Source organism: Lynx rufus, unplaced genomic scaffold, assembly GCF_022079265.1.
Source record: "Lynx rufus isolate CCGP_SWC_20201006 ecotype Redwood Valley unplaced genomic scaffold, mLynRuf1.p SCAF_2, whole genome shotgun sequence".
In the NCBI taxonomy this organism is placed as follows: domain Eukaryota; kingdom Metazoa; phylum Chordata; class Mammalia; order Carnivora; family Felidae; genus Lynx; species Lynx rufus.
Window position 1 is genome coordinate 118,411,420 of NW_025814834.1, and position 25,531 is coordinate 118,436,950.

The window sequence follows — 25,531 nt, forward strand, 5'->3', positions numbered from 1 at the left end:
TCTCTCGGTAGAATCTATTTCAGTAGCACACCATTCCATCTCCGGACAAGAACAGATAACCTGTTGGTAATTTTTATGGGGCGGGGGTTGGCTGGGGGATGCCAACTCACGTTAGATCACACAAGCACACTACCAAGCTATCCTTGATAAAATGAAGCTAAAGCCAAAGGGTTCCAATCTGATTTTAATGATTGTCAATCTTAAGGGAAAGCCAGAACCTCCTCCGTGTGAGCCTTGACAGAGATCCTGTGTGTTTGGCCCAGCTACCTCAGACTTCCCCTTACCCTAGGGCTCCAGTGTATTCTCCCAGACTAGTTTCTTGGCTCTTTTCCACCCCTCTTCCGCCATGCTGCATCAGCCTCAAACCCACGTGGGATGCGCTCCGCTGAGGGCTAGCTTGAGTTTACTTCACGCTCATGTTCTAGCTAATGCTACATGATCACAGTATCAGCTGAGGAGGAAGGCATAAGCTGGAGGTAGAATCTGCTACCTCAGTGTTTTGATTGTTTAAAAAATATTAGGCCCTGGTCCCCTCCATTGTTTTCTCTTAAATCCAAATTCTGACGCTACTGGCCCGTAGCAGTCTGTAACAGGCATGAGTTCAAGGTGCCATATGCTTCTCTGGTGCCTGTTTGTGAGCCAAATAGAGGAACAGTATGCTGGAGAGAGCACTGACCAGGAAGATCACATCAAACCAACGGTGATAGAAGTTGAACTGTAGCTCCCCCAGGACTTCGGTGATTATGGTACGATATTCTAGAGGCATGCTCATTCGAATCAGCAGCACAGAGGAGACAAAGTACATGCCCTAGAAGTTAAATTAACCCAGAGGTCACTTTGTGGTCAGGGATCAAAGGGAATTGTTAAAATATTCAGAAGTACAAAGCACTTCTGGTATTTTACAGTTGTAATCATAAAGCTAGTTCGTGAAACTTACCATTATCTGTGCTAATAGCAGGACAATGACGTTGGAGGACTTACTGCTAGAGATGGCATAAAAGAACTGTCAAGAAAGGGAGGAGAATTTATGCGGTACTGCTACACACTTGTGTCAAGAGCATTAAGTAGCATAATTAAAAATGTCTCTTCCGGGGTGCCTGGGTGACTCAGTCGGTTAAGTGTCCGACTTTAGCTCAGGTCTTGATCTCATAGTTCATGGGTCTGAGCCCCGCGTCGGGCTCTGTGCTGACAGCTCGGAGCCTGGAGCCTGCTTCCGATTCTGTGTCTCCCTCTCTCTCTGCCCCTCCCCTGCTCATGCTCATGCTCTGTCTCTCGAAAATGAATAAACGTTAAAAAAATAAAGTCTCTTCCATGCAGCAATCCCATAAGGGAATGACTGATACAGTTAATGCCATGAAGAGAAACAGACTGCTTGCTATGTTGTGCTCAGAGGGATATTTGGGGGTTTTAAGAATTACGTTATGACATGAAGGGATTCCAATCTGTATCAAGTTTGTCAGAAACTATGTGACACATATGACTTTCATATCATTATGAAATATTAGAGCAGATTGCCTCAGGCCACTCCAAGCTCTTATAATTATTACTAGGCTCCTGAGCTCTTCCCAAAATTGTGCGAGATGCCTGTAGATCCATCCTTCCTCCTCCCCTCCCAACCTCTTCACTCGTTTCATTCAAACCCTTCTTGGATTTCGAGATTCCCCACCTCGTCTCCAAGAGAAAATTTACCTTCTGCCTCCATGAAGCCTTCCTGTGTTGATCAGAAAATAGCCAAACATTCTGCTTCTCCTACTCCCATGTCCTCCTTATAAGGGACCCTCACAGTTATTCTAACCTCAAACACCTCAAATACTCAAATTCTAACCCAAATACCTCCAATCTTCTTCATCCATTCCAAGTATCCCTGGAACACCTACTGCATGCCAGCTTCTGTTCCCAGATGCTGGTGCCGTATCAGTGAACGCAACGGACCATGATCTCGTTCTATGACCTTTGGTAAAAGTATGCATCTGATGGGCGTGGGATGTAAATCCAACTATTTGTGACTGTTGTTTAAGATCTCAGAAGGCAGAAATCTTAATTAGGTAAAATTATCTTGTGGTGCCACGTGTAATTAAGCGAATAAGAAATTTAAACTCAATGATACAACCTACCTTGGTAAGAGTGATCAGCAGTCCTCGGATAGATGTAACGATGATGATTCCAACCAGAATGAAGGAAATGTGTTGAGACCAGAACTTCACCTGCCACCATAGAAAGAAGGAAAAGTATCTGTGAAATCTCTGTTGAGAGACACGTGAAGGCTATTCTCCTGATACATTCTGATTGCTTATGTGACTGTGAGAGGGTACTTCATTGGGCCCTACCTGATTAAAAAAAATTTTTTTTTAGGAAGGGAGAAAAGTAAGGTGCAACTAACAACACCTAGGAAGGTGGCAGTGCAAATCTTTTTTTTTTTTTTTTTAATGTTTATTTGAGCAAGAGAAAAGGAGCATGAGTGGGGGAGGGCAGAGAGAGGGAGAGAATTTCAAGCAGGCTCTGCACTGTTAGCGCAGAGCAGGCCCGACGCGGGGCTTGAACTCACCAACTATGAGATCATGACCTGAGCTGAAATCAAGAGTCAGACACTTAACTGAGTCACATAGGCATCCCTGCAATGGATATCTTAATGAGACTTAATCAAGACAGGACGGAAGCAAGTGCAGTGGAGTGATGAAAATAACACTAGTCAGTCTGAGGAAACAGAGATGGAGCTAATGATGCAGCTTCAATGTATTACGTGAAAAGCACGGATTAAAAGGAAATTAAATAGCAGCTAAATTACTTTTAACATCTGTGAAAGATAGTCCCCTCATTGCCCATAACTTTAAGAAATTATTCTTTTTATAATAAAAGAATATGTAAACATTCTCAGCTACAGTCTAGGACATAATTGACCTTCACTTGAATTACACGAGGGTACCTTTTTCTCCTCTTGGACTGCTTCATAGTGGCAGGCAGCTTTGGAACCCTGTGCTTGATTGACTCGGGTCTGAAAAGTAGCTGCCAGGGAAGTGCTATTACTAACATCTAAAGGTGTTACTCAGAATTCTGAAACGTGGAGTATGCAGATGAATTGTAGATTAAATATATATATACACACACAGCAACTAAGTAGCCTCACAAAGCACTGATAAGGAAGAACACTTCTAATAACTGAGCCCAGGAAAAAATGAAAAGAGGAGAAGAAAACACATATGTAACAGTGAAGCATGGGTTATGGGATATTTTATAAACTACTTGAACGAAAGGTACCATGTTCCTTCATGTGAAAAAGTTTACACCATTGGTTTATCATCAAAAAACGTGCTTTGGGGTGCCTGGGTGGCTCAGTCAGTTAAGTGTCCAACTTCGGCTCAGGTCATGATCTCACAGTTCGTGGGTTCAAGCCCCACGTCGGGCTCTGTGCTGACAGCTCAGAGCCTGGAGCCTGCTCCGGATTCTGTGTCTCCCTCTCTCTCTGTTCTTCCCCCGCTCATGGTCTTGTCTCTCTCTCTCTCCTTCAAAAATAAATAAAAACATTAAAAACAAAAACAAAAACATGTGCTTTGAATTGTTTCTCAAGGACTGGAGCTCATTTTGCTCTGGTTCATTTTCATTTTATCCAGCATCTAGCTACCAGGAGCATGTCCAGCTGAGACGGATGGCTGGGGGTAGCATGCAGTCTGTCACTAGGATCCTAGCCCAGCTAAATGGTCCTCACAGGGACTAAGAGCATGACTCTGGGCTTACTATCAAAGTGCTAATCAACTAGAATCATTGGCTATATATGTGTGTGTGTGTGTGTGTGTGTATACATATATATATATGTATATATATATATTTTTTAAATATACTCTTCTATTAATAAAGACAGAAAACATAAATTGGGACAAGAGTGTTTAATGATAGTGGTATCATAAAACAGGTAGAAAGAGAGTTAAAACTGCACAGGTTACACTTACCATCTTTAGCTCAAAGTCCACATTAATTGATAAAGATAAATTTTTTACAGCAGACACAATTTCACTTCTAACATGGAACGCTAATTAGTAGTTAATTTTCTACTAGAGGAATCAAAGGTGAGTTTTGGATTTGAAGATCTCATTATATATCACAGAGAGAAGTATCTAATTTTTGGTGGGGAGAAACTGGTGAGGAGCAGTCAGCTACAGAAAAGCAGAAGACGAACTATAGAAATAATCGGCATCTAAGTCAGTAATAAGTACCAGCCATCACTTACGGTTTTATGCCCTTTACAAATTTGCTATAAGAATATGTCAAAAAACAATGGAGAATGGGAAGAACAAAAACAGACTTAATTCTTACATCAAATTGGATCCCCAGATAATTCACAGTGATCTCAATGCCTCTTGTGACAGGATCAGTTTTCCCAACCCGGTCAAAAACGATATTAATCGTTGCCTGTAAAGACACAGACCTTTATATATTAGAGCATCTCAATAATCACTATTTCAAAAAGTGACTCAAAATAATGAATTAATATAACATCCTACAGGTAGATGTTCCATCCTACCTATCCTATAGGTAGATGTTCTTAAAAATTCAATTCTACTCTCAATCTAAATCACATATAAAACATCTATTATAGTTATTCACATATAGGCAAACAAAAGTCCTTATGTACCCTATCTTTTCTGTAAAGAATAAAGAGAAAAAAAGGCTATGGCATATGGCATGTATACCTTCGGTTAACAGAAGTCAGAAAGGTAACATTCTGGTGATACAGTTAGAGTGAAATCAAGGAATTTCAGGGTCATTCCCTCTGGTTATTTTCTGAATGCTCTAAGAGCAATCACTAAAATAATGAAAAGAGAGTTACAGCTGACAAGGCAATAAGAGATCAGATGGAATTATGAAAAATATCCAATCAAAAAGAAGGCAGAAAAAAAGAAAAAATGGAAAAAAGAACAGATGGGACAAATAAAAAACATAATAACAACATGGCTGTTTTCAACCCAACCATATTAATAATTGCATTAAATGTAAATGGTCTAAACCAGGGTTGGTAAACTCTGACACTGTAGTGATAGTAGCCACAGATGATACGTAGATGAATGGCCTTGGCTGTCTTTCCAGTAAAACTTTATTTACAAAGGCAGGTGGTGGTTGGATTTGATCTGTGAGCTGTAGATGGCTGACTCCTGGTCTAAACATGCCAATTAAATGGCAGAGACTGTAAGACTGGATAAAAAAGCAAGACCCAACTGTATGTTGTTTATAAAAATCCACTTTAAATATAAATATACAAATAGGTTAAAAGTAAAAGAATGGAAGAAGATATACTAACACTAATAAAGAGAAAGAGAAGTCTGTATTAATATCAAAGTAGATTTCATAGCAGAAAATACTGCCAGGGATTAAAAGGGTCATTTCAATAAGGGGTTCAAAATGACCCAGAAGGTGCATGTACCAAATAACAGAGCTTTAAAATACGTGAAGCAGAGGTGTCAGGAAGATGGTAGAGTAGGAGGATACTGAGCTCACCGTGTCTAAAACACATCAAGATAACAGCTATATCTGTGCAACTAACTCTACTCTGAAAACCACCGGAAGATTGGCAGAACAGACCATCCATAGTTAAGTGTTGGGAGGCCACATTGAAAAGGGTAGGAGGGGCTGAGACACGGTTGGGAACCAACCCCCACCCGTCTGTGAGACTAACCACAAACAGGAGGGACACCACAAGCACAGAGGAGAGGATCAGACCCCACCCTAGGCACCCCAGGCAGTGGGATGAGGAATTCCGGTAACATGTGGCTTTGAAAACCAGTGGGGCTTAACTTGGGGAGCTTGTAAAATCAGCAGGGCTAAACTCCAGGTACTTTAAAAATTAGCAAGGCCTAACTCTGGAAGAGCCAGAGGGCAACAGGAAACGAAGTCCCTGCCCTTGAAGAGCTAGAATAAATAACTTGGCCTGAGAGACAGCAAAGAAGCAGCAGTTTGAAAAGTGCCCAGGGTATATGTGAAGAATATTCATTTATTAATCTCAGTATGTGCTGGAGGCGCAGGGAGACTTCAAGAACAAAACTGCTGGGCACCATTTCTCTTCTCCTCCCCCAGCCTAGATAGCCAGACACCTGTGGGCACCAGGGCTAATACTCCCTACCTATCTCACTAGCACCAAGTGCCCTGGCCCCATGTTCACCTGGGGACCTGCCTGCCTCGGCAGGTGGCCCTCTAGCACAGCTCCTGCCCTACTACAAGCAGCCTTAGCAGGGACCAGCACCACTCCAGAGGGACTGCTGTCTTGGGGAAGGGGAGAGATTACATCAGTGTGCCCATAGTTCCAGCAGCTGAGCCTCTTAGTTGGCTGTGCAGGGACCAAACCCTGCCCAGTGTGCCCAGAGCAGGCAGAGCAGGTCACTGCAGCCATCTGGGCTGAAGGCAAATGCACTCAGCCACAGCAGTAGGGCGCATGTTTCCCACAGAGGAGACACCCTTGGAGCACCTGGTTTTGGTGACCAGGGACACTGCACTACAGGGCACCACCGGGTCTCTTCTACACAAGGCCATTACTATCAAGACCAGGAGTCACAGCTGGCCCCCAATACACAGAAACAAACACAGAGCTAGATAAAATGAGGAGACAGAGGAATATGTCCCAAATGAAAGCACAGGACAAAATCATAGCAAAAGAGCTAATCAAACTGAGAAAGGCAATATACCTAGATAAAGAACTCAAAGCAATGGTCATAAAGATACTCATTGGACTTGAGAAAAAGTGGATGAACTCAAGGAGAACTTCAACAAAAACATAAAAAAGAACCAGAGATGAAGAATGCAATGACTAAAATTAAAAAAAGCACACTAGAGGGAAGGGCAGATTAGAGGATGCAGAATAGATCAGCAATCTGGAAGACAGGGTAATGGAAAGCAACAAAGCTAAACAGCAAAAAGGAAAAAAAAGGAATAAAAAATGAGAAAAGGTTAAAGGAACTCAGCAACTCCATCAAGTGTAATAACATTCGTATTATAGGGATCCCAGAAGGAGAAGAGAGAGAGAGAAGGGGGCAGAAAATGTCTTTGAAGAAATAACAGCTAAAAACTTGTCTAATCTGGGGAAGGAAACAGACATCCGAATCCAGAAAGCACAGAGAGCCCCTAACAAGATTAACCCAAAGAGGTCCACACCAAGATGTTAATAATGAAAATAGCAGGAAGTAATGATAAAGAGAGAATTTTAAAAGCAGCAAGAGGGGTGCCTGGGTGGCTCAGTCAGTTGAGCGTCCGACTTCGGCTCAGGTCATGATCTCACAGTTCATGGGTTCGAGCCCCGCGTTGGGCTCTGTGCTGACAGCTCAGAGCCCAGAGCCTGCTTCCGATTCTGTGTCACCCTCTCTCTCTGCCCCTCCCCCACTCACACTCTGTCTTTCTCTCCTTCAAAAATAAATAAACATTAAAAAAAAATTTAAAAAAAAGCAGCAAGAGAAAAATAAAACCAGTTACTACAGAAGGGGAACCCTACAAAGCTATTAGTTGATTTTTCACCAGAAACTTTGTAGGCCAGAAAGCAGTGGCATGATACATTCAAAGTACTGGAAGGAAGACCTGGAACCAAGAATACTCTACAAGCAAGATTATCATTCAGAATAAAAAAAGATACAAAAAATCTCCCAGACAAAAGTTCAAGGATGAAATCACCATTAAATAAGCCTTACAAGAAATGTCAAAGGGAATTCTTTGAGTGGAAAGAAAAGGCCATAATTAGGAGAAAATTATGAAAGGAAAAACTTTCACAGGTAAAAGCAAACATATAATAGATAGTAGAGGGGCGCCTGGGTGGCTCAGTTGGTTGAGTGTCCAACTCTTGATCTCAGCTCACACCATGATCTCACAATCATGGGACTAACCCCTGCATTGGGCTCTGAGCTGACAATGAAAGCTTGCTTGGGATTCTCTCTCCCCCATTGCCACCCCCCCACCCCCCCGCTTCTCCCCTGCCCGTGTGCACTCTCAAAATAAATAAATAAATAAACTTAAAAAAATTATACACATAATAGATTAATCACTTGTAAAGCCAGTATGGAGCAAAAGTAATAAAATCAATTATCTCTACAAAAACCAGTCAAGGAATACACAAAATAAAGAGATGTAAAATATGACATCATCTACATAAAATGTGGAGAGGGAATAAAAATGTACTTTTAGAGTGTGTGTGAACTTAAGCTTGAACTTAAGTTTGATCAACTTTACAGACTGCTATACACCTAAGATGTTATATATAAACCTAATGCCAATCACAAATAAAAATCCTACAATAGATACATAAAGTAAAAAGAAAGGAGTCCAAGCATAACACTAAAGAAAACCAACAAAACACAAGGGAAGAGAGTAACAGAAGAAGAAAGGAGCAGAGTACTACAAAAACAACCAGAAACAATGAACAAAATGGCAAGAAGTACATAAGCATCTATCTATCTATCTATCTATCTATCTATCTATATTTAGAGACAGACAGACAGACACAGACAGTGCATGCTCATAGCATGCACATGAGTGGGGGAGAAGGGCAGAAGAAGAGAGAGAGAGAATCTTAAGCAGGCTCCATTCTCAGCGTGGAGCCCGATATGGGCTTGATCCCATAACCCTGGGATCATGACCTGAGCTGAAATCAAGAGTCTGACATTCAACCAACTGAGCCACTCAGGCGCCCCTCAATAATTACTTTGAATGTAAATGGTCTAAATTCTCTAATCAAAAGACAGAGGGTGACTGAATGGATAAAAAAACAAGACCCATCTATATGCTCCGTTAAGAGGCTCACTTCAGACCTAAAGACACATACAGACTGAACATGAAGGGCTGGAAAAAATGCACCATGCAAAAGGTAGAAAAAAAAGGTAGAGTAGCAATACTTACATTAGATAAAGTAGACTTTAAAACAAAGACTATAGCAAGAGACAAAGAAAGCCACTATGTAATCATAAAGGGGTCAATCAAATAAGAGTATATAACAACTAAATATCTATGCCCTCAACACAGGAGTACCTAAATACATAAATAATAACAGACAACTAACACTCCACCTATATCAATGTAGATTATCCAGACAGAAATCAATAAGGAAACAGTGGCTTTGAACAACATATTAGACCAAATGGACTTAAAAAAGATATACTGAACATCCCATCCAAAAAACCATTGAATACACATTCTTTTCAAGTACCCATTGAACAGTCCCCAGGATAGATAACATGTTAGGCCACAAACAATCTCAATAAATTTAAGAAGACTGAGATCATATCATGCATCTTTTCCAACCACAATGATATGAAACTAAAAATTGATCACAAGAAAAAAATCTAAAAAGAATACCAATACATGGAGGCTAAATAGCATGCTCCTACACAATGAGTGGGTCAACCAAGGAATCAAGGAGGAAATAAAAAAGAATACAAGGAGACAAATGAAAATGAAAACACGATGGTTCCAAGTCTTTGAGATGCAGTAAAGAAAGCCATTCTAAGAGGGAATTTCATAGCAATACAAAACTAACTCAAGAAACAAAAAATCTCAAATAATCTAACCTCACACCTAAAAGAGCTAGACTTTGAAAGAACAAAGCCCAAAGCTAGCAGAAGGAAGGAAGCAATAAAGATTAGAGCAGAAATAAATGAAATAGAGGGAAAAAAAAAAACCCACACAAAACCAAAACCCCACAAATCCAATGAAACCAGAACCTGTTTCTTTGAAAAGATCAACAAAATTGATAAACCTTTAGCCAGACTCATCAAGAGAGAAGACTCAAAATCAGAAATAAAGGAGGAGAAATAACCATTGACACGACAGAAATACAAAGGATTAGAAGAGACTATAATGGGTGTGCCTGGGTGGCTCAGTTGGTTGAGCCACCGACTTCGGCTCGGGTCCTGATCTCACAGCTCGTGAGTTTGAGCCCCGCATCGGGCTCTGTGCTGACAGCCTGGAGCCTGGAGTCTGCTTTGGATTCTGTCTCCCTCTCTCTCTGCCCCTAACCCACTCGCATTCTGTCTCTGTCTCTCTCAAAAATAAAGAAGCATTAAAAAATTTTTTTTAGAAAGAAGAGACTATAATGAAAAACTATGCCAAAAAACTGGACAACCTAGAAGAAATGGATAAATTCCTAGAAACATATAATCCTCCAAAACTGAATCAGGAAGAAAGAGAAAATCTAAACAGAGCAATTAGTAGCAATGAAATTCAATCAGTAATAATAATAAAACAACAACAACAACAGAAGCCCAGGATCAGATTGTCCCACAGGTGAATTCTACCAAACATTTAACAAAGACTTAACACCAAAGAGGCGAAAGACCTACACTGTGAAAACTATAAAGCACTGATGAAAAAAAGTGAAGATGAATCAAATGGAAAGATATTCCATGCTTGTTGTACACCTTAAACTAATGTAACATTATCTACAGAAAGAAAGAAAGAGACTTAATACCTATTCTTCTCAAACGATTTCAAAAAATAGAAGAGGAGGGAAACTTCTAAATTCACTCTATGAGGCCAGCATTTAAAATCCCTGATACCAAGACCAGACAGACACTACAAAAACAAACAAACAAAAAAAGCTACGGGCCAATATTTCTTTTTTTTTTTTTTTTTGAGACAGAGAGAGACAGAGCATGAACAGGGGAGGGTCAGAGAGAGAGAGAGACACAGAATCTGAAACAGGCTCCAGGCTCTGAGCTGTCAGCACAGAGCTTGACGCGGGGCTTGAACTCACTGACCACGAGATTATGACCTGAGCCGAAGTCGGCCACTTAACCGACTGAGCCACCCAGGCGCCCCTACAGGCCAATATTTCTGATCTACATATATACAAAATTCCTTAACAAATTTTAGCAGACTGAATTCAGTAATACTCTTAAAAAAAAATGTCCACCATGATCAAGAAGAATTCATTCCAGGAATACCAGGGTGATCCAGTATTTACAAATCAAACATGATAAACCAAATCAACAAAATAAAGGATAAAAACCATATGCTCATCTCAATAGATGCAGAAAAAGCATTTGAGAAAATACAACATCCATTCATGATAAAGTGGTTTTAGAGGGAACAAAGTGGGGTTAGAGGAACAAACGTCAGCATAATAAAGGCCATATATGAAAAATGTACACCTAACACCATACTCAATGGTGAAACACAGAGCTTTTCCTCTAAGACTGGGAAGAAGACAAGGATGTCCACTTTCACCACTTTTATTCAACATTAATATTGAAGTCCTAGTTCCAGCAGTCAGATAAGAAAAAGAAATAGAAAGCATTCAGAATGATAAGGAAGACGTTAAACTGACTGCAGATGACATAATAATATATACAGAAACCCTCAGAGACGCCACCAAAAACTATTAGAACTTATAAATAAATTCAGTAAAGTTGCAGGTACAAAATTAATATACAGAAATTGGTTGCATTCCTATACACTAATAATGAAGTACCAGAAAGAAAAATTAAGAAAACAATCCTATTTACAACTGCACCAAAAAAGATGATCTAAGAATAAACTTAAACAAGGAGATAAAGACCTGTACTCTGAAAACTATAAAATATTGATGAAAGAAATTGAAGGCAACAAAAACAAATGGAAAGTTATTCTGTGCGCAAGGACTGAAAGAATCAGCATTATTAAAACGTCCATGCTACCCATAGCAATCTACAGATTCAAGCAATCCCTGTCTAAGTACCAACTGTATTTTTCACAGAACTAGAACGAATAATCCTAACATCTGTATGGAACCACGGAACACCCTGAACAGCCAAAGCAATCATGAAAAAGAACAACGCTGGAGGTCTCACAATCCTGGAGTTCAAGATATGCTACTAAACTGTAGTAATCAAAACAGTATGGTAATGGCACATAAACAGACAGCTAGATCAACAGAACTAAATAGAGAGCTGAGAAACAAACCCATGCTTATACGGTCAATTAATCTATGACAAAGGAGGCAAGAATATACAGTGGAGAAAAGACTGTCTCTTCAATAAATGGTGTTGGGAAAACTGGACAGCTATATGCAAAAGAATGAAACTGGACCACTTTCCTATACTACATACAAAAATAAACTAAAAGTGGATTACGTATCTAAATGTGAGATCTGAAACCGTAAAACTCCTAGAAGAAAACATAGGCAGTAATTACTCTGACACTGACCATAGCAACATTTTTGTAAATATGTCTTGCAAGGCAAGCGAAACAAAAACAAACATTAACTACTAGGACTACACCAAAGTAAGAAGCTTTTGCACAGTGAAAGAAATCATTAACTAAACGAAAAGGCAACCTACTGAACGGGAAAAGGTATTTGCAAATGATGTATCTGATAAGGGATTAATATCCAAAATATATAAAGAACTTATACAACTCAACACCCCAAACACAATCCAATTAAAAAGTGGGCAGAGGAACTAAAGAGGTATTTTTCCAAAGAAGACAAAGAGATGGCCCGCAAACACTTGAAAAGATGTTCAACATCACTAGTCATCAGGGAACTGCAAATCAAAACCACAATAAGACATCACCTTACACCTGCCAGAATGCCTAGAATAAAAAAGACAAGAAATAACAAGTGTTGGTGAGGATGTAAAGTAAAAGGAACCCTTATGCAGTGTTGGTGGGAACGTTAATTGGTATAGCCACTGTGGAAAACAGTATGGAGGTTTTTCAAAAAATTAAAAATAAAAATACCATATGATCCAGTAATCCTGCTACTGGGTATTTACAGAAAGAGTATGAAAATGCTAATTCGAAAAACTATAGGCACCCCTATATTTACTGCAGCATTATTTACAACAGCAGAGATATAGAAGCAACCCAAGTGCCCATCAATAGATGAATGGATAAAAAAGATATGATGTATTTATACAATGGAATATTACTCAGCCACAAAAAAGAATATGGTCTAGCCATTTGCAACAACGTGGATGGTCCTAGAGGGTATGATGCTAAGTGAAATAAGTCAGACAAGGAAAGAAAGAACACCTGATTTTACTTACATGCAGAATCTTAAAATAAATGAACAAAGAAATAAACAGACTCTTAAATACATATAACAAACTGGCGGTTGCCAGAAGGTAGGTAAGTAAAGGAATGTGTGAAATGGATAAAGGGGATTAAGAGGCACAAATTCTTAGTTATAAAATAAATAAGTCACGGAGATGCAATGCACAGCATAGAGAATATGGTCTATAATATTGTATAACATCGTATGGTGACAGACGGTGACCACACTTATAGTGGTGAGCACTCAGCAATGTATTGAATTGTTGAATCAAATATATTGTACACCTGAAACATTGTATGTTAATTATAAGTAAAAAAAAAAAAAAAAGAACGCACAAAGCACAGAGAACTAAAAAGAGAAATAGACAAATCCATAACAATGGTTTGAAATGTCATCACCTCCTCTCAATAACTGAGAAGATAGAAAAATCGGCAAGGATATAGAAAACTAACAATACTACCAACCAACTTGATCTAATTGAGATTTATACAACATTCTAACCAGCAAGAGCAAAATACATATTCTACTCAAGTGCACATGGGATGGATATTAGCCATGGTTGAAAATATTCTGGGCAGAAAACAAGTCTCAATAAATTTGAAGAGATCAAATTTAAGACAAATCAAAGTACGTTCTCAGATCACATGGTTTAAACTTGAAATCAATTACAGGATGATATTCCTCTGATCACCAAATATTGGATAACATACTTCTAAATAACCCACGGGTCAAGGAAAAGGAATTATACATATTTTGAACTGAATGAAATAAAAATACAACACACATCTGAAATGCTACATTTTGAATCAATGTAATATACTATACCAGCCAACTAAAAAGAAAAAATATCATATGGTCCTCTCAATAGATGCAGAAAAAGCATTTGACAAAATCAAACACGTGTTCATGATTAAAAACACTCAAGAAACTATGAATAGAAGGGACTTCCTCAACCTGATAAAGGGCATCTAGGAAAAGCCAACAGCTAACACCATACTTCATGGCATAAGACTGGATGCTTTCCCCCTAAGATGAAGAACAAGATTAGGATGACTGCTCTTACCACTTGTTTAATTTTGTACTTTGGTGTGATATGGCTGAAGGAGAAGAAAGATGAGATAGAATGGGATGGGATGGGATGGGACGGGAGGGAAGGGAAGGGGAGGGGAGGGAGGGGAAGGGTAGGGAAGGAAAGGGAATGGAGGGGAGGGGAGAGGAAGGGGAGGGGAGGGGAAGGGGAAGGGAGTAGAAGGGGAAGGGAAGGGAAGGGAAGGGAAGGGAAGGGAAGGGAAGGGAAGGGAAGGGAAGGGAAGGGAAGGGAAGAAAAGAAATAAAAGGCATCCAGAAAAGAAACAAGGAAGCAAAACTGTATTTGCAGAGAACAGATTGTCTATGTAGAAAAAATCCTATGAAATCTACAAAAAACTTTAAAAATAAGCGGGTTTAGCAAGGTTGCAGGATATGAAATCAACAGACAAGAATCAACTGTAAATACATAATTATACTAGATACAATTGTGTATCTAGTAACACTCAGAAACTGAAATTATAAAAACATTCCCATTTATAATAGCATCAAAAATATATTTGAGATAAATCTGAAAAATGTAAAAGATCTATACACTAAAAACTATAAACAATGCTGAGTGAAACTACAGAAGATCTAAATAAATGGTTACACCGTGTTCATGAATTGTAAGACTCAATATTAAGTCAAAATTAAGTCAAATTGATCTGAAGATCCAATGACATTCTAATACATATTTCAGCAGGTATTTTTGTATTCAGCAGTAATTAAAAACTGATTCTAAAATTCATATGGAAATGCAAAGGGCACAGAATGGCCAAAACAAATTTTAAAAAAGGAGAAAAAAAGAGTATTATTTATTTCAAGACTTATTAACATATATATCAATAGGAAAAAACAAATAGAAAAAATATATGGTCAATTAATTTTTGACAAAATTGCAAAGTCAATTCAATGGAGAAAGGATAATCTTTTCCACAAATGGTGCTACAACAAGTAGATATCGATGCGAAAAAAATGAACTTGGATCCACACTCCAACATCACATGAGAAAATTAACACCAGATGGATCATGGACCTAAATGTAAAAACCTCAAACTATAAAATGTATAGAATAAGACAAGAAAAATATCTTTGTGACCTTGGGTTAGGCCAAGATTTCTTAGATACAACACCAAAAGCATAACCCATAACAGAAAACAAAAGATACAGCAGACTTCATCGAAATTAAGAACTTCAATTCTTTGAAAGATACTACTAAGAGAATGACAAGCCAAGCCAGTGACTGGGAGAGAATATGTGAAAATCACATTTGATAAAGGGTTTCCAGAATGCAGTGAAAAAATATGCAAAACCCAATAAAAAAGAAGCCTAATTTAAAAGATGGCAAATAGTTACCCCACCCTCTCACATATACAGGTGGCAAATCAACACATGAAAAAGTTGTTCAACATCATTAGGCATTAGGAAAATACAAATTAAACAATTCAATGCCACCTCATACCTATTAGAATGTCTAAAAGACTGACTACAAAATGTCAGCACGGATGTGGAGTAAACGAAATTCTCAAACACTGCAGGTGGGAATGTAATAGGGTACAACCTCTTTGGAAAAGTTTGGCCATTTCATACATTTGCCATGTGACCTGGCCTAAGTGTTTCCTCATAACAGGAAAGAGAGCACATGTCCACATACAAACTTGTACACAGATGTTCATAGCAGCTTTATTTGTAACATCCCCAAAGTGGAAACAAATACCCATCAGCAGGTGAACAGATAAACAGACTGTGGTACAGTAACACAACGGAATACTACTCAGCAATGAGAAGGAATAAACTATTGACCACACGATAACATGAATGAAACATAAAGTAATTATGCTGAGTAAAAGCTGCCAGACAGAAAAAGGGTACATAATTGAAGACTCTATATACATAAAATTCTAGAAAATATAAGTGGTTACCTGGGGACACATGAGAGAGACATTACAAGGGGTACAAGGAAGATTTTGGAAGTGATGGATGGGTATGTTCTCTCCAAAGTGTGGTGATAGTTGTTGGACAGGTGTCTACATAGGTCAAAACTTACCCAACTATACCCTTTAAATATGTGCAGTTTACTGAATGTCAATTACACCTCCATAAAGCTGTTAAAAATGATATGCTCCTCTAAAGGCTATGTCTTGGGAAAAACTTTTTAGTAGCTTAGTTAATTGAACATACTATCTTCATTTATCTTCTCCACTGAATGAATCAGGATTTAAAAAGGTCCTCTGAATAGGCATTGACATCAATTTATTATAACATTAGATCCATTAAAATCCAGAATCTTCCATTCATCTATACTGATCAAAATTAACAAGCTGACAAAGCTCCTCTTTGTGCAAACACAGCCCCAGTAGGAAAGTCACCAAAACAGAAAGTCCAATCAGCCTTTTCTGTAATCACACTGAAATCCACGAATACCTACAGATGAGACACAAAATGAATGTACACAAAATGCACATAAAGAATATGGCATTGAGAGTGCCACATAAGATGAATTTATCTGTAGAAATAATGTTTTGGAATTTACTTTGTATTTAATTTTTTTAGGTATATACAGATGATTAAAAAGGAGAAGTAGTTTCTGTTCTGAGCTGAAGGTAGGGATTGTATTACATAGATATACTCATGGGTAATATGGAAAGCAGAGTGTAAAATAAAAAAAACCTTTGTATTCCTTTCATGTAGTTTATAAACTAAGACCTTACAAATGATTTCTGACTGAAGAAAAATACAATTCCTCTTTTCTATGTGACATAAAAATGAGATGTGGGGGGAGGGGCACCTGGGTGTGGCTCAGTCCCTTAAGCATCCAACTCTTGATTTTGGCTCAGGTCATGATCTCACGGTCCATGAGATTGCACCCTGCTTCGAGCTCAGAATTGACAACATGGAGGCTGTTGAGGATTCTCTCTCCCTCCCTCTCTGCCCCTCCCCTGCTCATTCTCCCTCCCTCTCTCTCAAAATAAATAAACATTAAATTAAAAAAAAATTTTTTTTAATGTTTATTTATTTTTGAGAGAGAACGTGCACAAGCATGAGAGGGGTAGAGAGACAGGGAGACCCAGAATCTGAAGGAGGCTCCAGCCTCTGAGCTGTCAGCACAGAGCTCAACGTGGGGCTCAAACCTATGAACCATGAAATCATGACCTGAGCAGAAGTTGGACGCTTAACTGGCCGAGCCACCCACGCATCCCAAACATTAAAAAAATTTTTTTAAAAAGAAAAGGGGGAGAGTCAGGCTCGGGGATGTGAAAGATATCATTCTCTGTTGACTCCTTTGGATTTAGAATTTACAAACCTACTTTTCTCTCTGCCATTACCAGGGAAAATAACCTAAACCCTGACAGTTAAAACTAATATACTTACCATGAAAATTTTCCAAACACAGTAAATAGAGAAAAAGTAACCCAGAAAATTGAAGTATTTTCCCTTAAATGTTTTGGAATATTCTATTCTCTCCTGAGGGAAAACAAATACAGAACATGGTTAGTCTCAGCAAAATGTAAACTTTATACTCAGCTAAAACATTCCTGCCTCTATGAATCACTGTTTTGCCAGAGTGAAAAACCCACACATGACTTCATAATATTAATACTAGTGGGAAACATTTATTGAATGCTTACTTTAAGCACCAAACTGGGATAAACACCTTACATACATTATCTCCTTTAATTTTTATAACAACTCTTCTATGTTCTATTATCTTAATCTTACACAGGAGAAAACTGAGGCTTACAGGGTGGGGGGGGGGGGTGTTAGATAACTTGCCCAAGGTCACACAGAGAGTGAGTAGGGGAATTGAAGCTCAAGTTGGTCTTCAAAGCCTATGCTACCTCTATATTATGGCTATTCCAATGAAGTGATCCTTAAAAAGGATAAAAATAGTTTGAATGACCTTAGCTAATAGATTTTACATACTTAAATTATATGGCATTTTTACATAAATTATATGGCATTTTAACTTGAGGAAAGTTAGGTCACTTCTTGGTCTGGATCCTTTAAAACATGGCTAGATCATGGCATCACTCTTGCAATATTATTAACTTCTATAGGAATAAAAAGCAACCAGAGGAGCTACCATCTTGACCCTGAATCAGTAGGGGGTGGTGTGAGCCATCTTCCCAGATGTTGAAAAAACCTCGCCCAACTATCCCACTAATTTTTATTATTGAGAGCGTTCCATTAAGAATTTTGCTAGGAGGTAGGAACAATGTCATGAAGAACAGACTCTTAATGCTTCATGGCTGGTACTGGAGCTATAAGGTCTCTCTTGTGCTGGGTGGCCATAGAGGATGCTACAAAGCTATTTAGTCTTGTTCTGCCTTCAATCGTACTGATTAAAAACCACACTTCCGTTTCCTTTCTCTGTACCTTGGTAGCATACAGATCAGCTGTTTCCAGAAAAAGCTGCCTGCTTAGTTCTTCCAAAGCGTCCACTTCCTGTTGGATAAGAGTGAGATCTGGCACAAAATGGGCATCAAGGTTTAAATCACATAGAAGTTTCAAGAAATAGCAATGAAGAAATCATATGCTTTTGGTTTCTCCTAGCCTGGATATTCAATTTCCTGCTTCATGGCCAGCAGTACTCCTTCAGAGCAGTTTTCCCAACCTCCAACACAGGTGTGAAAAAGCTTCTCCCCCAAGAGCATTACCAAATACCTACCATTCAGTTTCTCACTAGTTCAAGTGGCTCAGACAGATGGTTTTGTTGTTGCTTTTCTTTATCTAATTAGAGTAAGTCAAATGTAATCTTGAAATCTCAAATAGTTACATAGTAAAACTCCTATAATATAGCGTAATTTCCCCCTAAATTATCTGAATAAATATAATGTTAGGAAAGGGAATTAATACTACTGAGTTTAATACAGGCTGGGATTTATAAACATTCCCTTCTTTAGTTCTTTATAGACAATATCTTCTATTATTCTCATAAAGTCCCATGAGATAGGTGTTATTACCCATTTTGCAGATAAGGAAAGTAAAGCTCAGATATGCCTTCCTCTAAGGTCTGCTCTTTCCATTACACTATGCTACTTTCCAAGAACTCAGTGAGGGCCTGTTATTGTCTCCATTGAGGAAACAGGGGCTCAGAGAGGGAAATAACTTTAATCCTGATACTTTTGCCGATTTGACTTACTATCACTAAGATAGCTTAAACCTAAACTTTAGCTTTTATGGACTTTAAAGTCATAAAAAATAGTGAAATAGCCCAAGTCAAAAGATTCACTTTGGTCCAGAGCCTCCCTAAGTCTGTGACTTTTCCTGCTAGAGGCAGGCATTCTACTGCCTTCTGCAGATACTGCCCCCTTCACCCCCTCCCTTTTTTTTTTTTTTTTTTTTAAACAAATGGAAGGTTGTGGCAACCCTGCATTGGACAAGTCTATGGGCACCATTTGTGTCTCTACCAAAATGTATCACATTTTGGTAATTTTCACCGTAGTTCAGCTTTTTCATTATTATTACATTTGTTATGGTGATTTGTGATCAGCAATTACCACTCACTTAAAGTTCAGGTAATGATTAGCATTTTTTAGCGATAGTTTAAACTAAGGTATGTACATTTTTTTTAAGAATGCTATTGCACACTCAATAGGATACAGTATAGTGTGAACAAAACTTTTATATGTACTGGGAAACCGAAATATTCATCTGACTCACTTTATGGCGATATTTGCTTTATTGCGATGTTCTGGACCCACACCTGTAACATCTCTGAGGTATGCCTGTACTGCTCAAATCACCATAGTGCCCTTCGGCTCCTTCTTCAGTAGTGGCTGCTACTGGGATGGTCCAGGCCACCAAACAACAGGGTTTAACTAGTTACATGTCTGCCTCTCCCATGATTAGATGGTCAGCTTCTTGAGGAGAGAGGGTACATACTCTGTTCATCATTTTATCCCTTAGGACTCTGCCTGGAAATAGAAGATATGAAATAAATGTCTCCAGGGTAAATGAATTCAATGTAATCCTTTTTTTCTTCTCTCATGGTCATCCTGCCTTTCTTCGGTCCAATTCTTACCTACATTTGACACCGGAAGGATATGTCACAATTTATAGCAAGGACAGATTACATCCTTTTCCTCCAATTGAAGCAAAAGGGAATTTGTACTTCCCTCAGGCTAGAGAAGGAAGGAGGAACATGCTATCTCACCCCAGCCCCCCCCCCCCCCCCCGCAATTTTGACTTAATAGCCTGGTAGACACAAAGAGATTTTGTTGCTCAATCTGGGAATCAAACACTGCAACCAACTGGGCCAAGAACAACCCATTAAACCCAATATCCTTGATCCTTCAAACTAAAAGTCAATGAAGATACAGTGCTGCTTAAAAGTTGTTTAGCAATACCGATCGCTTTAGAAATGGGCCCTTACCAGCTCATATACATACAAACCATCCATTTTCGGGAGTCACTGTGTTTTATGCTAGTTTTTCAGACCTGGGAAATAGAATAGTGTAGAGGAAAGAACTAAAAGGAGGTCCTATCTTTGCCACAAACCACAGTGTGACTTAACCTCTCTGGGTCTATTTTCTCATCTGTAAAATGGAAAGAGTGACTTTTAGGATTTCTTGAGCTCAAAGACAATGGTTTTATGATCTTTTAGGGGCACTGGAGAGATGACTCTGTATTTCCTAAGCCTAGCCCTGGCCAGCTGGACTCTGATGCAGTCAGGTACCTTAGAGAAGACCATCCCAACACTACTTTTTTCTTCTGGCCTTGGTCCAGAGTTGAGAAAAAGAATCAGGCAGAGGGATAAAGGATACTTTCACTTCCTGGTGCTGAAGTGGTAACACTTTTTATCATTCCCCAGAATCCTGATGGTTTGTTATGCACCTCCCCCTTCTGGAACATAGTTCTCCGTGTCATTGCCATCCTGAAAGGAAAGAAAAGATAAAACCTCAGCAGGGAGCTTTAATCCTCATAGTCGGTATTCATCCACCTTCTAGTCTCATAACTGCCCTTTTCCCTTGCTGAGCTGTTCAGGAAAGAATGCAAACTCCGGAGTCCCGCTTTGCCACTACTCACAACCAAGGGGAAACTATACACTCCCAAGAAGCAATGTGGCCTACACAAAGGAGCACAGAATTTGGCGAAGGCAAGAAATGTGAAGATTGGCTCTAACTGCGAAACTAGAAGACTGCAGAGTTTTCATTTCCTCATCTCTGGCCAGGTGTGAAGATCACTGAAACCGTATATAAGAACTCATGCCGTCAACTACAAAGCTCTATACTTATATTAGTAATTTTTACCATTATCATTTAAGGACAAAATAGTTAACACACCTGAAGGGCCAGGTTCAGGGTAAGAACTAAAAAGTTTCTTTCCTTCCTTTTTGAAAGCAGACAAAGAACAAAAACTAAATGCAGGAAAATCACATAAATCTAGCCTCTTCTTCTTTTTTTTTTTAAGTTTATTAATTTTGAGAGAGACAGAGACAGCATGAGTTGGGGAGGAGCAGAGACAGAGGGACAGAGAGAGAGAATCCCAAGCAGGCTCCGTGCTGGCAGCACAGAGCCAGATGCCGGGCTTGAACCCACAAAACCATGAGATCATGACCTGAGCCAAAACCAAGAGTCAGACACTTTAACCGACTGACCCACCCAGGTGGCCCTCTGTGGGCTAGATTCTTTAAGACAGTGATTAAAGGTATTAACAATAAGAATATGAGGTATATTGGGTCATGCTGACTTAATTTTCTTCTCAAAATGACCTTTGCCTGGATATCGAGTGAATGGGATATAGCTCCAAGTTTTAGTTCTTTAATTACACATGTTCACTATAACTTAGCATTGTTGGAAGAGGTCATTAACAACCAAGAAGAGGCTCACTAGGAAGATTTTGACTTGGGAGAACTAAGGGTTATGAGTCTTGCCATTTTCATAGATGGAAAAGCTGGAGCAAGTGTATGAAGAAGGAAGACGTTCTATCTTACTCATTTGAAAGTTCACTTCAGTTTACTGGGCCAGATTAAAAGAGAGGCAGTGGGGAGAGAGGGAGCACTGAGGCCCATTTCTATTGTCCTTAGTTTCGATGCCTACAGCACGACAAATGCAACGACTGGCTGTGGAGTGGAACTGGTTGATGATGTCAAGGTGACCGACACTGTATCGTGGCCCCGGAATAGGCAGGGAGGCACAATCACTGGAAGAAGTGAAGGCTGGCTGCACACAACAAGCGTGACCTTGTTTTAAATGACTCACTTTCACTTTTAATTTTATCACTTTAGCCTAAACCAATTTTGTTCTTTCTTACCATAAGTTGCAGATGAGAAATAAACATGTATTTTTAAAAGAAATGGTTAACATTATCAGACTTCCGGAGATGTGGTAAAAAAGAAAGAAATAGTATGAGGTACTTGTACTTTTATCTTGAACTTTTTGTCACTATCATCAACACCACATCCTGTGACCATCATCATTATTGCCTCTTTATGATAAGGGCAGTCCAGAACGAGAAATTATTTTTTCATTATTAGCTGGATGCCATTAAAAAACCCCACAGTCCGGAAAAACATGCGCCTGGCTGAGGTTTGGTGGTAGTTTGCAAGGCAAGAGGCTGAAAAGTGTCTACTGTGGTTTAAATATACCATTCCACTATTCTTCTGGTACAAACTAGAAAGGTGGGAAGAAAGCAACTACTTTTCCTTTCTAATTAAACATTTTGAGGTATTGTAGATTCACATGTGGTATAAGAAATTACAGAGACATCCCACGCACCCTTTCCCCAGCTTTCCCCAATGGAAACATCTTGCAAATTTATAGTACAATAGCACAACCAGGGTATTGACACTGATACGGTCAAGATACAGAATATTTCCATCACTACAAGAATCCCTCACAATGCCCTTGTACAGCCCACTTCCCCCCCTCCCCTCTGACTCCTCTTTACCAACCTAGCAACCACAAATCTGTTTTCCGTTTCCATTCTGTCAGTTCAAAAATGTAATAGAAATAGAATCAGATAGTATGGAACCTTTGCAGATTGGCTTTTTTCACTCAGCATAATTTTCTGGAGATTCACCCAGGCTGTTTTAGCGACAGTTCATTCATTTCATTCATTTTTATTACTCAGTAGTATTCTGTACATGTGCGACCCCGTAACCATTCATTCACTAAAGGGTATCTGGGTTATTTCCAATTTGGGCCACTATGAATAAAACTGCTACAAACGTCAGTGTACAAGTTTTCTGTGAACCCAACTCTTCTTTTCTCTGGCATGAATGCCGAGGAAGGCAGTTGTTGGGTTGTGTGGTCATTGCAGGTTTAGTTTTTAAAGAAAGTGCTAAATGTGTTCCCGAATTACTATTCTACATTTTAACCAGCAATGTATGAGTAATCTAGCTTCTCTGCATCCTTGCTAGGATTTGGTGTCGCTTATTTATGTTAGCCATTCTAATACGTGTATAGTGGTATCTCATAGTTTTAATTGCATTTGTCTCACGTTTTAGGATGTTAAAACATCTTTCCACCTACTTCATAGCAATCTACATATGCTCTGCAATGAATATCTCCATGTCTTTTGCCTATTTTCTAATTGGACTTTTTTTTTTTAACTCTGTTTTGAAAGTTTTTATATTTTAGATACTAGTTTTTTCTCAGATCTGTGGTTTACAAATATTTCCCCCCAGTCTGTAATTTGTCTTTTCACCCTGAGCAGGGTCTTTCCCAGAGCAGAAGTTTGTGGTGTGGATGAAGTCTAATTTATCAATTTTTCCTTTTATATGTTTGGTGTCAAATCCATGAACTCTTTGCTTAGCCCTAGAGCCCTCCTAAGACTTCCTGTTTCTTTCTTCTTAAGTTGTAAAGTTGTACCGTTTAATTTTTGTGTAAGATGTGAGATTTATATTGAGATTCATTTTTTAAAAAATCTATGAAGGGGTGCCTGGGTGGCTCAGTCAGTTAAGTGGCTGACTTTGGCTCAGGTCACGATCTTGTGGTTCCTGAGTTCAAGCCCCACACTGGGCTCTGTGCTGACAGCTCAGAGCCTGGAGTCTGCTTCAGATTCTGTGTCTCCCTCTCTCTCTCTGCCCCTCCCCTGCTCTGTCTCTGTCTCTCTCTCAAAAATAAACATTAAAAAAATGTTTTTTAAATCTATGGATATCCGATTGCTCTAGAACTATTTGTTGAAAAAGCGATCTTTGCTGACGTGCTCTTGGATCTTTGTAAAAAAATTACTTGGGCATATTTGTGTTGGTCTATGTCTGAGTTTTCTGCTCTTTTCTATTGATATGTGTCTATACCTCTGCCCATACCACACAGTCTTGGTTAGTATAGCTACATAATAAACTTTGAAATCAGACTGATTCTTTCCATTTTATTCTTTTTCAAAATTGTTTTAGCTATTCTAAGTACTTTTGCCTTTCCATATAAAATCTACAAAAAATCTTGTTGGGATATATGTTAAAGCTGTGTATCAGTGTGGAGAGAACTGACATATCTACTATTTTGAGTCTTCTAATCTATAAACTTGGTATGCCTCTCTATGTAGATATTTGATTTCTTTGATTAGCATTTTATAGTTTTCAGCATGTAAGACCTATATATGTTTTGTTAGACTTACATCTAAGTATTTCATTTTTTGAGTGATTGTAATTGGTATTGTATTTCTAAATGTCAGTTTAAAGAAATACTTTAAGTCTCTGTGTTTATTATGTACCTGCAACCCTGTTAAACGACCATTATTTTGCATTGTTCCCCTGTGGAAAATAAGCTTAAGAATTCTGTACACTTGCACCAGTGGGTTAACAAGGCTTAGGGCAGAAAGCCACTATGGGGCAAAAGTGCCCAAGGTTAGTCACTAAGTAAAACAAGGCTTAGGGAGAAAAGCCACCTCCACAGGACAGAAGCCTCTGAGAACAGAGGGACAAAGCCACTACGGGGCGAAAGTGCCCAAGGTTAGCTAGTAGAAAGGTGCCTTGTTAGCCTTGAGGCAGCGCGCTCCAGCAATCTTACACTTTGGAGAGAACAGCTACGTGGCTGTATCGCCCACAGAGAAACACTGTCCATCTGGCGCCAATATATCACTGTGCTTGAATCTCAACTTCTACTGCCACTTGCCCCCCAAACCCTTTGCTTCTTACAAATTAATGGTCACTATCTTATTGTTTGTTTCTGCACATTCACCATGTATGTAAAACCTTGAGAGATCAATACATACAGAGGCAAAACCCCTGTTCGGGGCTCTTGTCTCCTCCTGGACATTAGCTTCTCTCATATTCAATTCTGCATCCAATCTCTTGCTGGACAAGAGAGAGCTCCAGATTCAAAGTCTGCAACATTCCCCTGTATCATTTTTCTCTTGCTGCTTTCAAGATTTTTTCATCTTCATCTTTTAGTAGTTTGATGATATGAACCTCAGTAGAGTTTTGTGTTTACCCTACTTGGGGTTAAGCTTCTTGGATCTGTAAATTAACATTTTCCACCAAATTTGGGAAGTTTCTGGCCATTAGTTCTTTAAATGCACCCC

The 25,531-nt window shown here is 39.0% G+C and overlaps 1 protein-coding gene across 1 annotated transcript in view; it reads right to left on the reverse strand.

Moving 5' to 3' along the window:
* Positions 1-138: 138 nt before the first annotated feature.
* The window catches only part of LOC124515258 (Golgi pH regulator), a 60,704-nt gene continuing 35,311 nt past the window's right edge, over positions 139-25,531 (reverse strand). Inside the window, exons 8-14 of the mRNA XM_047083980.1 lie at positions 20,830-20,939; positions 18,440-18,528; positions 17,435-17,527; positions 4,309-4,404; positions 2,115-2,204; positions 938-1,003; positions 139-808 (exon numbers count right to left, since the gene is read on the reverse strand). Coding sequence (XP_046939936.1) covers positions 602-808; positions 938-1,003; positions 2,115-2,204; positions 4,309-4,404; positions 17,435-17,527; positions 18,440-18,528; positions 20,830-20,939 — 751 coding nt within the window. The 3' untranslated portion in view covers positions 139-601. The remainder of the gene's footprint in view (positions 809-937; positions 1,004-2,114; positions 2,205-4,308; positions 4,405-17,434; positions 17,528-18,439; positions 18,529-20,829; positions 20,940-25,531) is intronic.